The sequence below is a fragment of the Haplochromis burtoni genome, unplaced genomic scaffold, assembly GCF_018398535.1.
Source record: "Haplochromis burtoni strain Fernald_Lab_line unplaced genomic scaffold, NCSU_Asbu1 Contig_55, whole genome shotgun sequence".
Lineage (NCBI taxonomy): Eukaryota > Metazoa > Chordata > Actinopteri > Cichliformes > Cichlidae > Haplochromis > Haplochromis burtoni.
This window is the reverse complement of record NW_024582416.1, coordinates 2167175-2179942: the sequence shown is the minus strand read 5'-3', so window position 1 is coordinate 2179942 and position 12768 is coordinate 2167175. Positions and strand designations below refer to the sequence as shown.

Here is a 12768-nt window from a genome sequence, read left to right as displayed (position 1 = left end):
GACTGTGTGTGAAAAATGCAAGAAGGAAAACTACTAATGCAACTGATGATAAAAACATCGGTGTGTGTCTGAAACGTGGCTGATCCGTGTGTGAGATGGATGCTGCAGCTGAAAGAAAAGGAGTGGCAGCTTGTGACTAAAACTGTCTAAATGGAGCAACAGCGCCATCAGGTGGCAGGGCTGGTCGGTGCAAACATATGCTCTTGCTGTAGCATATATGCCAGAACTGAAGGTTTTCCAACCCTAAAGGCTAAATATGAAATAATTTACCAGCCACATTCAAATTTGTGATCATTTTTCACCCATGTTTTCCTCCAATTTTTAGACATCTTTGAGTTCACATTCTTTGAGTTCACATTCAGTCATTTGTATTCTTATTTTCACATCTTCTGTAAAGTCCACAGATGGCTCCGTTATTCCTCAGAGTAAGAACACCTGCTCAAACATACCTGCAACTCTCAGGTGTTATTAGGAAGCTTTAATTATTTCTCCATACCTCTGTACGTCTTAATATTACGCATTTCTTTAAATAACGGCCAAAGAACTTGGACCAAAAAAGATTAGAAAAAAGTACAGTGAAAGAGGTCGAACCTATCTGCTAATGTGCTGGGATTTTCCCACACAACCAACTCTGGGGTTGGTCTGAAAACAGAGAAAATATCAAGCGGTTGCCTTGTTGATGTCAGAGGTCAGAGGCCTTGAGTTGATAGGAAGATAACAGTAACTCAAATAACCACTCGTTACACCCAAGGTCTGCATGCGAGTATCACTGGTTGCTAGTCCTGTCAGCTCTGAGCAGGAAAGTGATGCTAAAACTCACAGACTCACCAAAACTGGACCAGAGATTAGAAAAATGTTGCGTGGTCTGATGAGTCTCAGTTTCTGCTGTGAATTTCAGATGGTAGAGTCACAATTTGGTGTAAACGTCCACCCTGCCTGCTATTAACAACTCAGGCTTCTGATGTTGGTTTAACGTTGTGGGGACTTTGGTACCAAACATCATTTGAACACCACAGCCTGCCTCTACCAGCAAAGTGCACCTAATTATGTAGGCAGTGAATGTATGAACAGACGTACATTTAAACCTCTAGAAGTAGTTTCACAGCTTTTTGCATCATTTTTGATTTTTTCATCTTAAATTCAAATTTGTCCTGACAAAGACACTAATATAAGTACTTTTGTAGTAGCCAAATTTTTACAAATTAAACTGCAAAATTCTAGTGGAAACTTAAAAGTATCTCCACATATTGTGCATTTTAAACGTTTTTCTTGTCGTCCTCCAGTATGCCGTTAAGCAAGACACGGAGCTCGTTAGCCATGAATCCTTTAATGACAGAGATCACCTGGAAAATAAAGTGAAATAACTGACGTTAAACAAAAAGAAGTCGACAGCTCTGATTAGTTCAACGTGTGATTGAAGGGAACACGCAGCCGAGTTATATACATGCAACACATCGTCAAAACCTGAAGAACAGCCAAAACGAAACTAAACATACAACTCAACAGTGACCATCTGCACAATGTTTTGCATAATGTTATTGCACAGACATGCAATCTAAAGCACATAATACAATAATTAAGCATTTCTTGTAGTATAAATATTACACCTCTAGGCTTATTTTTCCTCAATACGTTACAGATGATGGATAAGGAAATTGGAAAAGCGTGGAGCGTGCTCACTTCACCCTTTCTTCTACTTGGCACACTGCCTGCTGAGCCATTTTGTTCTGACGATGGACCAACAAAGACAAACAAAAAAAAAGAAAAAAAAAAAAAATCATAGGATTGTTGTTCTGACTGAACCTGCGAGCTTTCCTCAAATTCAAACCAAAGCATCTGGAATCACAATACCAGAACCGGTCTGAACTCTCTTTATTGGGTCAACTGTGACTGTTCTCTTAACAAACTCCCTCTACCCACATATGACAAACAGATAAACAACTTATAATTACTTGAAAATGACAGACACCAACACAAATCTTGTATATCTGAATCAATCACGCGACGAGGAGAGAGGAAATAACGACACGTCAGCTGGTTGTGTTTCAGATGGTGTCACAAAAACATTTGGATTACATCATCACACTACTGTGTGTTTTACAAGGCCGTACACCAAGCGTCGGGAGTGAGTCCAAAATGAAAAACAATCTGAAGGAAACGAAAAAAGGCCAAAATATTTTTTACATTTTGAAGATTCACTTGCGTAAAACAGATGAGAAAGAAAAGTGTCATCATTCATGATCACTCAAATAGGAAAAAAAAAAAGAAGAAAAAGTCAGGTTTAAAGTGTTTCATCTTAGAAAGGAGACAAGCAGCATTACAGTTTATGGCTATTTCGCAGCCAGCATTTAAGTCATCGCCTGGAAATACACTCGCAACATATACAAGATGAATTTTATGTGATAAAGTAAAGAGAAACAGCTCCTCCCCGGCTGCTGCAGTGAAACCCTTCACATTCCGACTCGCCCTCGAGCTTTAAGGTCAGAATGATTACAACCTGTCCTACGCTAGTGTCATACACTCTCTAAAGTGAGAAGTTACTCCAAGAAATAGCCAAGAGTCATTTCCCTCGCTAGAGGCCTACAGCTGACAGAGCACTCTAATTCGTATTGCCTTGGTCTTCCCGTTGCGCTTTTCAACAGGTTTACCAATATGGTCCAAACCCGCCAGAAAAAAACCCCCCACTGACAATCATGACATGGTGACAGAGTGGACAAAGAGTTAAAACACATTAAGCATGGTTCGTCTGCAGAGAACTAGCTTTAATGGCGGGACGGGGTTCGTGTAGCCGAGGCACTCACTCCCAGTTCTCCCAGTCTTCATCCAGCTGGTGAGAGGAGGAGGGGAAAAAAAGTGAGCAGAATGTACACAACATGAATTATTCATATAGATCCCCCCATAAAAAAAACAAACAAAAAAAAAACTCCACAAACCTCTCCAGATGCTTCGATTTTAGAGAGAGCCATCTGGACCTCTTCTTCCGTCATGTCCAGGTCAAAGTCTTTCTCCCAGTCCTCGCTCACATCGGTGCTCGAGCCTGGAGATGGAGGAGAGAGACACAACAAGTTGGGACTTTATGACCTTGACTCTGCAGCTTCTTCTAAGCCTATTAAGTGGAAAACTCATAAACACATCCCTGAACCTAATCCTGTTTCGATTCAACTGGAACAGTAAGACCAACTGCCTCAGGTCATCGCACCTTTCTTGCCGTTCTTGGAGGGCGTAGACTTCCCGCTGTCAGAGTTGAGCTCAAAAACTCTCAGGTCCTGTGGTCCATCTTCTTTTGAGTTTTCCGGTTTTGAGGCCGGGGCTCGCGCTGACACCCCGTCAGCTGTGACCTCGGGCTGGGTAACGGCCTCCACTTGAGCTTCAGGAGGTAAGTCACTGTTTCCGGGCCTCTGCTCGTCTTGCGTCTTGTTTACAACATCCTCCAAGCTGGCCTCTGTCAGTTTCTCTGTCAGTTTCTCTGCCAGCTCTGCGGTTACGGGCTCTGGCCGCACTTCTACCTGAGTTGGCAGACTGACGCTGTCGCTGCTGACCGAGTAGGTGGTTTCACGCTCTTCGCTTGGAGACAGAACGGGACTCAGCACAGCGGCCCCTGTAGGAACTGTTAGGTTGCTGCTGTCCAACGGGGGCGTGAGGTTGAGTTGAGATGACGACGTGGCACCAAGGAAGTCATCTGACAATAAACGCAGGAGCCAGTGTGAGTGAAAGTGTTTCAAAGCAAAGCTGGCAGATAACCATTAAATCTCCCGAACATACCCTCCTCCTCTTCCTCCCAGCCCAGCGTCTCTGTGTGCGCACTTTGCTCTGCTCTCTGCTTCAGCGCCAACCTCCTCGCCTCCTCCTAGATAACACAGAAAAACAAAAGCTTCTATAGTCTCAATATCTGTGAATCATAGACCCATTGAAAATTCAACAAGTCTTTATATGTCTGTCCCAAGCAGCATCCATCCATCCCAAAAAACAGAGCCAGTGTCAACTGCCACCATCTACAGTTCTTCTAATCGCCATCTGAGGCTCCAAAAGTACATTGGCCCCCAAAGCATCTCAGCTTTAGAGCATTAAAAAGCAGCATTTAGAAGCTGGCACAAAAAATGAATGTTCCCTTCATTAAAAAAAAAAAAGAAAAAAGAAAAAGAAAAAGAGGAAAGCCTCTTTGATCGACAGCTAACCCCTAACCCTTTTCAGATCTTTTTAATGGACGTATCTGATTAATCTTACGGCTGTGCAGTTCAGACCATACAAGAAGTTTGTGTTTCAGGTGCTATTTGCTAAGTTAAATTCTAGTAATTACTTAGCGCTGATTAGCCGATATATGTCTGATGTGACCATTCAGTTTATTAATGCAGCGTAGCTAACTGATGAGCATCAGCTGAGTTTGGGGTTGTTCAGATGAGCAGATCTCATGTTTCACCATCAGTGACAAACCCGAGGACATTCAATCACATGAACACAGCCAAGTACCAGTTCTTTAGTTTAACCTTAAACTCAACTTTAACCTAATAAACCTCAAACAGGACTTGTACTTAGTGTAAAACTGTGACCAGCTTAAAGTTTGTATTGCTCTGATGATTTAAAACTCACATTGGCTCCAACATAATCAGACATGATTTAATTTTTAATGTACTGATTGCATTTGCCTTCCTTTTGCAAATGTCTTTAAAACAGTTTGGATGTGCAATTTTTGAGAAAACTGCAATCAACAATCTGCTCTAATGTTAGAGACTCTCATAAATAAATTATTGTGTTTTATACATAAAAGTACTCTTTACTGCCGCAGCCTTTATTTCCATAATAATGTGTTGAATAACAACTTTAATGGGAAGAGGAGAACGTCTTCTCCGTTTGGGGAAAAAAAACAAACAAACATCATAATAGAAATGCACACGGGGTAATTAGGCGTTAAAAGCATAATTCCTATTTCACACTGAGAGCAACGTGCAGAAAGAATACAAAGAGGCACCAACGGGAGTGCTGCTGTTATTCAGCAAATCTCGTCTCCTGTGAGTTCGTGTCAGTGTGAAGAAATCATAATGACAAGAAAACACCACAAATATCCTCCCGACCAAACACAGACCGTGTTACTGGATTAGCTTTCACATTTGGAAAAGAAAATTTCATTCAATAGTTCTTTGTGTATGTGGCTCATTTTAAGGTTGCTGTTTGAGCACGTTGGTAAACCTCCTAGAAAAGTCCAAAAACTGGCCAGCAGGTGGCACCCAAGACAAAATATTTAAGTTGCATGAAAGATGTGTATATAGGAAAAAAGAAAATCATATGAAACGGCAGCTTTACCTGATCCAGCTGGAAGACTTTGTAGAAATATCTGTGCCAGAACTCAGAATGTGCTACGGCTGCTGGCACCTGCACAAAAGAGACAAAGTTCTTATCTTCTTTATTTATTCAAAAGGAGACGAGGAGCAAACGTTCGAAGAGAGCAACAAGTGATACCATTTTGGTATAAAGCGCTCGTATAGAGGGACTGTTGACCAAAAGCTCAGAGATTTCGCCTTTCTTATCTTCCAGGCTGAAGGTGGACAGCCAGCTCTCAAACTGTTCAGGGGGGCCTGACAAAGAAAAAACAACATTTCATTATTTAGATGATTTTAAGGAGGACTCCAGTAAATCTGATCAAAAGATTGCAATATATAGCCTAAAGATTTTATAGACCCCACAAAAGGTAAATACAGGTCTCTCAGAGGTATAAGAGAAAACAAAACACACATTCAAAGTAACCAAAACACTACATCAATACGTCTGTCAACAAATAAAACACACTCAGCAGCCAATTTGTTAGGCAAATCTGTTCAAATGCTTCTTACTACAAATATCTAATCAGCCAATGACGTGGATGGGGATCAAAGGGGATTTAAGTGACTTTAAATGTGGCATGTTTGTTGGTGCCAGATGGGCTGGTATAAATATTTCAGAATACGCTGATCTGCTGGGATTTTCCAATCCAACCATCTCTAAAGTTCACGGAGAATGGCCCAAAAAAGGAGAAAATATCCAATAAGTGTAATTTCTCTGGGAGAGAACGTCCTGTTGATGCCAGGGGTCAGAGAAGAATGGTCAGACTGCTTTGAGCTGATAACTCATTACAAAAAAAATATATACACAACAGCATCTCAGGATCACGCTGATGTGATGCTATTATGTCAATATGGACCAAAGCGTGCGAGGAATGTTTACAGCACTTGTGTGAATCTATGCTCCAAAGAGTTCTGAAGGCTAAAGAGGCTCCAACCCAATAGCAAGGTGTACCTAATGAAGTGTCGACTGTAAATGTCTGCAACAGAACACCGGTTGCAGACCTTCACAGATCAACCAGTTGATCATGATTTTTCTTACCATCTGGCTCGTTGCAGTATGTTGCTGGGTCAGCCTGCAAACTGTAGAGACGTGCCTGCAGGAAACAACAAACGCTGAATGGAGATCGTTTCGTTTCCACATGCACATCATGTGCTCACTTTTGCAGTTTGATAACACAACAGAGACTAAAACTGGAGACGGACTCTGTACTTGATAAACGCAACGTGAAGCATTTTCTTCAAAGATTTCCAGCAAAAAGGTTTTTGCTCTCTCTTCGTCTCACACAAAATTCTGTGCTCCAGCTTTAACAAGTTAATTTACCAGGTCTATCTGTATCATGCAACCTTAGTCTGTCTATATTCACCATATGTGGTAACTTCTATTTCCAAAACAGCCCTATGACAGTGGCCAAAACATTATCAGGAGCAAAACTTGTTGAAAATGGGCAAAAGGCAGAGGAGAGGGTGGAGATGTAGATACATAGCAGGAATTGGAAAATGGCAAGAAAGAGGTCAATATTCAGAGGATCTCTCCCCTCCACAATCCCTTGAAGGGAACATTATCATGATAGTGTTCCAATCAATTTACGCCACTCTATGCAGCTCCAGTAATACTTGTGCCCGGAGTATTTAAGAACAGGATTTAGGGAGTCTCTCAGTGTTAATATAATTTAGTCTGAAGGAGAACAACTCCGTCTGTTAGTGATCCTCCATCCAGCTAGAGACCAAAATTAAAAATACTAAGTTCAGTCTCAGCAAAAATGATAGTGTAAACTCAACTGCACCCACTGCTTGTGGAGCTGGGCCTCCATAAGGATAATTAACAGCTGGGTGAGTCAGGTCAGGATGTTGTCCAAAGTCTTTCCTCTCATGTATCATGTCCTGTTCTCATTGTTAGATCTTCAAAACCTGTTGTTTTATTCTCAGAGCTAATGTCACAAAAAAGTTTCCTTTGACTGTACTGTGAGCATCAGATTTAGGAAACAATAATGAGGCCCTGTGAAGAACTGAAACTGCAGATTTCAACCAAAATCTCAACTGTTACCAAAACCATTAAACAGCCTTTGATGCCTAGACCTAAACAAGTGAGAAAAGGTGCAAACAGCATGATGCATTCGGACCTCATGTGCGTTTAGCCATTTTTAACTAATGAATTAACGGGCGTGCTAATACAAACACTTTAATACTCACCTTTGAACTGTCATAAACTTCTGTGGTTCCTGCTGGTGTTGCCACCAGCGTGATTACATCACAGTCAATAGTTTTATCAGGAGGTGGAGCAAGCGTGTCTGATATTACGCCTAAGAAACTAGAGAGGCTCTTCTTCACTTTTTCTGTAGTCTCAGAGGAACCTTCCACCTAAAAAGCAGAATAAATACACAATCGATCTGCATGTAAGCAGGCATTTGGGAGATATTCATAAAAGACACGACGCAGTTAAAGCCTAATACTTACTGCAAGTTTGTTTCTGACGGCAGTGGCCGTAGCTGCAATTGAGCAGGCTGTATCATGCTGCACCACAGTGGAGAACTCAGTCAGGTCTCGCTTTATGAATTCTAAGGCTTCAGATGACTGTAAAGAAAAAGGACAAAGATCAAAATCCAGATTCAACCTTATCATATCTCTCAGGAAATTGCTGCTTCAGCCTATCAAAGTCATAAGCGGCGATACACCAAGACGGTGGCAAAATTCTTAAAAATATGAGTTGGCCTTTTGTTTAATTACTCTAAAGAAATCATTTATTTGGAACCATTTCATCTTTTTGTATCCGAGTTGATCTAAACTGAGTGGTGGTACAATGCTACCGAGTATGAAATTTAAAATAAAAGATCATGTTTTTTTTCTTCAGCTTTTACAGCAACATTTTTTATTAAGGAAAAAGGAGAAACTGTTGAAACTGTTGCAGTAAAGTGAGTTTTTAAACGTATACTGATATGACATTTAAATGCTGGCTGACACAACCCTGTTGCTTTATATAACTCATTTCTTCTATAAAACTGTGCCCCTGTCTTCATCTCTCCTCTCACATCCTGTCCAACAGGTAATGTTGACAACAGTTTGGTTTTTTTGTGAAGCACCATAATAAAAGTACTGCTGAGTGTCTCCTTGTCCACTTACAGTACAGGCGCTAGAAGGAGCCAAAATGGATGCTTACAGACTGAAAACATGTTACATCCATTAGTGGTTCTGAAACTGTGGAGCACATAACTACAACTCGTAAAGGTGTGAACAACATCCACTCATGACAGGAATGAATGTCAAGGGAATTTGGGACTTTAATGATTTCTTTGAACTGTTCATTTTCCAGGGTGGAACGATTGTACACCATACAGCTTTAATGACTTTGAATTTATTTTGGGGCTTTCTCTAATCCGCACAGGGCCAAAAGTATCCATATAGGCTAAAAGATTTAAGTGACTGTTTGTATACATTTAAATAAATGGTGCAGAAGGTTCTATAATATCTGACAAGTCCTATGCATGTTTAACTTCATTGGTCATCATTATTGTTTCTCTTTGCCAACATTAGGAATGTTTGGTAGGTGTCACTGGAAAGGCCAATACTCAGAACAATGGGAAAGTCCAAAGAACTCAGTGAAGATCTAAGAAGAATTGTAGATTCACACAAATCAGGAAGATCTCTTGGAGACATTTCTAATCAACTGCAGACTCCAAGATCATCAGTTCAAACAACTGTACTTAAGTAAAAGTCATTCCTTTGTGTCCAGAAGACCCAAACTGTAATCTTCAGGTGAGTGAAAATTGATTAGCATATTCAAGAACAACCCAGAACCACCAAGGCTCAGATGCTCAAACCTGCCATGAACTGGGAACTGCTGGAACCTCAGTGTCACTGTCCATCGCAAAGCTAGTTTTACGTCGCCATAGACTGAGGTACCAAGAAAAGAGGCCCACCTCCAAAACCTATACCGTGAAGCGTGTCAAAACAAAGATTGAGCTGTTCGGTCACAATGACAAGAGGTACGTTTAGAGAAGTAACAATGAGGTATTCAACCGGAACAGCCTGTCAAGCGTGGTGGTAGCATTGCAGATGGAATAATGAAGACGTAGAACTAATTCCAAATTCTCCAAATCAGCAGCTTGACGGTTGAAGCTTGGACACAACTGGTTGTTCCAACAGAAAAAATGATCCAAAAACACAACAAAATAGCCTAAAACAGACTAACTTTGAGCTTCCAAAATCCCTCACCATGTTGAAAATTTGTGGACTGTTGTTAAAAGCCAGATCTACACCAAGAAACCAACCAATTTATACTAAATCCACCAAGAAGAGTGGTTAAATATCCACCTGCAATTATCAGAAGCTTGTCTATGTGTGCCAAAAGCATCTGGTCAAGGTGTAACTTTCTAAGTGACATTTAACCAAATATTATTGGGGGGTATACTTTTGATCCCATGTGGATTAGAGAAAATCCCAAATAAATTCAAACTTGTGCATCCAACACTTGTTTGCTGTACAATCACTCCACCCTGGGAAAAAGAACAGTTTAAAGAAGTCGTTATAAGCCTAAAATTACCAAAATATTCATGATAAATGGATGGAAATTCTGACCACAACTGTCTATTCTGCTAAAAACTCAACTTTGGTTATTTGTTATAAAAAAGGATTCAATCATTAAATTGTGAGGCATGAATTTGAATGGGTTTCTGGAGGAGAATATGCCAGAGAAAGTGCGAAAGCAACAGGTTTACATAATTCTTCTGAAAATTGCAGTAGTGCTAAGAAACCACATGCTTTGCCCAAAATCTGGTTTAGAGCAGATGCTTGTGACATGCGTATTTCTCTGCCACACAGTTCCACATTTATACCACTGAGATTTATTTTGTGGATCAGCATCCAACCTCAAAACACTTTAAGACTGTGCCCTTGAAGGCACTAGGAAAAACTGAGAAACAGCTGGCACTGTTACTCAGCAATGACTCTATGAAAATGTGTTGTCTGGTGTATTTTGGCTCTTCCTCTTTATTAAAACCTCAAAGTATTTCATAATATTCCTGAGCATTAACATAAACAAAGGCTTACTAACTGTCATAATGTGGAAGTCTTTTGGTTTGACATCATTACCTTGTCTTTGACGGCCTGGAAGCTCTGCTGCAGCCAGCCTCCCCACCAGCCTTCTCTGTGACCACGCACATAAATCCAGAAAGAGAAGAGGAAATATTAACAATCAGCACCAAAGCTTTTCATTTACAGTCTGTTCGTAATCGATCAAAGGATCTGAGTTTGAGATTCTCAAGGATTCCAGAAACACACGCAGCTTTGACAGATAACGAGTAAGCTAACGTCAGCTCTGCTAGATTAAATGTTCTAATAAGTCACGAAGTGATTTTCAACGCTAAATATGATCACTGAGCGTAAAAATGATGAGTCAACACAGCCCAGAGTTTCTCACTGTGTGATTTAAAAAGATAAACAGCAAAAGCTAACTAGCATATGCTAACGCTAGCCAGGCTGTGTTTTGGTAAACAAACGCACTTCCTGAAAAGATTCCGAGAGCTTTACACGCTAGAGTTAACGCAAAGTAAACACACTATATCTGGTTAGATACACGACACAATGAGACATAAAACAAATGCATGACACCGTCGCTCTATGTAAGATTAAAGTGTAAAAGTTAAAATAATTTGCGACTTCACTCTCACCCTTCAGCCATCTTCACACGATGACATCATCAGTATTTACTGAACTCTCACCCCGACAGCGTGGCTTTAAAAAAAAAAAAAAAAAAAAAGAGTAGAAGAAAACACAGACTTTAATGACTTCTCATCTAGAGCATACCAATGTCCACATCACATTCTCAATTAAATAAACCCATTAAAAACCAATGTTTGGTTTTATAAACAACTATTTTAGTTTCTGTGTCCTGTCTACGGTGGCTGCAGAGGACCAAACAGTTCGGGAGCGCGTATGATCAGTTTTTCTTCGCATGTATTTCGGCGGCCCTGCGACAGACTGGCGACCTGTCCAGGGTGTACCCCGCCTCTCACCCTATGACAGCTGGGATTGGCTCCAGCAGCCCCCCGCGACCCTGAAAAGGATAAGCGGTAGCGAATGGATGGATGGATGGATGTATTTCGGCGTACCTGCAACAATGAGGTAAAAACAATAGCACAGAATCAAATCACAAGTTGACAGAAACTGTTTAACGTAAATTACCGTTACTATAAATGTTTTAAGCCGTGGTTTTACAGTAAAAAGCATCGTGAAATGTTAATTAAACAAAATTATTATTTTCAAAAGTGGAAAGTGCTAATATTGTTGCCAGCACCACGTTTGAAAAAAAAAAAAAGGACTAAGCACTTAAGAGTTTGGGATTTGAGTAATACAGTTATGTTTCATTAAGTTTGCTGCATTTTTTAAATTAGATTGTTTTTATTTGCTTCTATGATTTAGTGAAGAACAATCATAACAATTTCTTAAGTAACTTCTGAAATTCTTTGTGGCATCTTGGATAGCATAGTCTGGGCCAAACCCTGATTCATTGAAATCCATTCTTGCCCCATCATTTGATATCACTTCATCACATGGGCTACTGTCATTGCTCTGGGTGTTTTCCAGCTTTTTGTGTTTAAGTTAATTTCCTGATTATTGGTTATTCATTGTTTTGTTCTCTTGATGTTATTTGTTGTTCAGGGCCCTATTTCAGGAAGCCGGTTTAGAAAACTCAGAGTGAAAAACGATACTCAGGGTTGAGTAACCCCGAACTGTCCAACTCGGAATATTCGGTTTCAGAAAGGCTGATAACAAGTTAGTTCAGTCAACGCGGAGTTGCTTTAACCCCAAGTTAAGCGCACGCACGAGGATACATAAAGCCCTGATTAGTGGAGCACAGATTAAGCGAGTCACCATGGAGACGGAGGGAAAGAAGGCGCGGTCAATGTATTTTACAGCGCTTGAGGCCGAAATTCTGATGGCAGCATATGCCGATAACATGCAAATTTTGCGGAAAAAAGTAACACAGCCTCAGCTGCAAAAGAAAGGGAGCATGCATGGCAAAACATAGCCGACAGAGTCAATGCGTGAGTGTTAATTTAAACATTGATCTAGGGATTTCCACCCATTTAACACGTTATTTTTATATGTTATTTTATTTTTATTTTATACATTTTATTTTGTGATGTGATGTGAGCGCAGGTGCAACCCAACAGGCCCCAAACGTTCCTGGCAGCAAGTAAAAATGAAATATAAAAATATAGTCCAAACAGGTAAGGTGTAATTGTATTATGAGCCATAGTGCTTGGTCTGTTTGTTGTAAATCAATTGCAGTTAGAGGCTACATTAATTTCCTTTCTGTAAGCACTTATTGAAATTATCTGAGCACATTACAAGTACATATTTGCTTACTCTGTATGCTCAAATGTGACCCGTTATAGCCAACAGAAAAAAAAGCGGAGGCCCGAAAAACAGGTGGGGGTCCTCCACCACCACCACT

General features: G+C 40.4%; 1 protein-coding gene across 1 annotated transcript; it reads right to left on the bottom strand.

The window, feature by feature from the left end:
* Positions 1–1308: 1308 nt before the first annotated feature.
* bsdc1 (BSD domain containing 1) lies at positions 1309–11041 on the bottom strand. The gene is made up of 11 exons (XM_005922281.2): positions 10979–11041; positions 10401–10455; positions 7770–7886; positions 7506–7673; positions 6355–6409; positions 5455–5570; positions 5299–5367; positions 3763–3847; positions 3200–3679; positions 2934–3037; positions 1309–2827 (listed from the first exon to the last, which is right to left on the bottom strand). Exons 1-11 carry the CDS (start codon positions 10987–10989, stop codon positions 2798–2800), a joined length of 1290 nt encoding a protein of 429 aa, XP_005922343.1. The 5' UTR covers positions 10990–11041; the 3' UTR covers positions 1309–2797.
* Positions 11042–12768: the final 1727 nt, after the last annotated feature.

What these genes read in the sequence shown, in the direction of transcription:
- bsdc1 (XM_005922281.2), bottom strand. An exon ending in CCGTCAGAAACAAACTTGCA is followed by an intron (nt 7,674 to 7,769) that starts GTAAGTATTAGG and finishes TCTGCTTTTTAG; the next exon opens with GTGGAAGGTTCCTCTGAGAC. An exon ending in GAGCGCTTTATACCAAAATG is followed by an intron (nt 5,368 to 5,454) that starts GTATCACTTGTT and finishes TCTTTTGTGCAG; the next exon opens with GTGCCAGCAGCCGTAGCACA.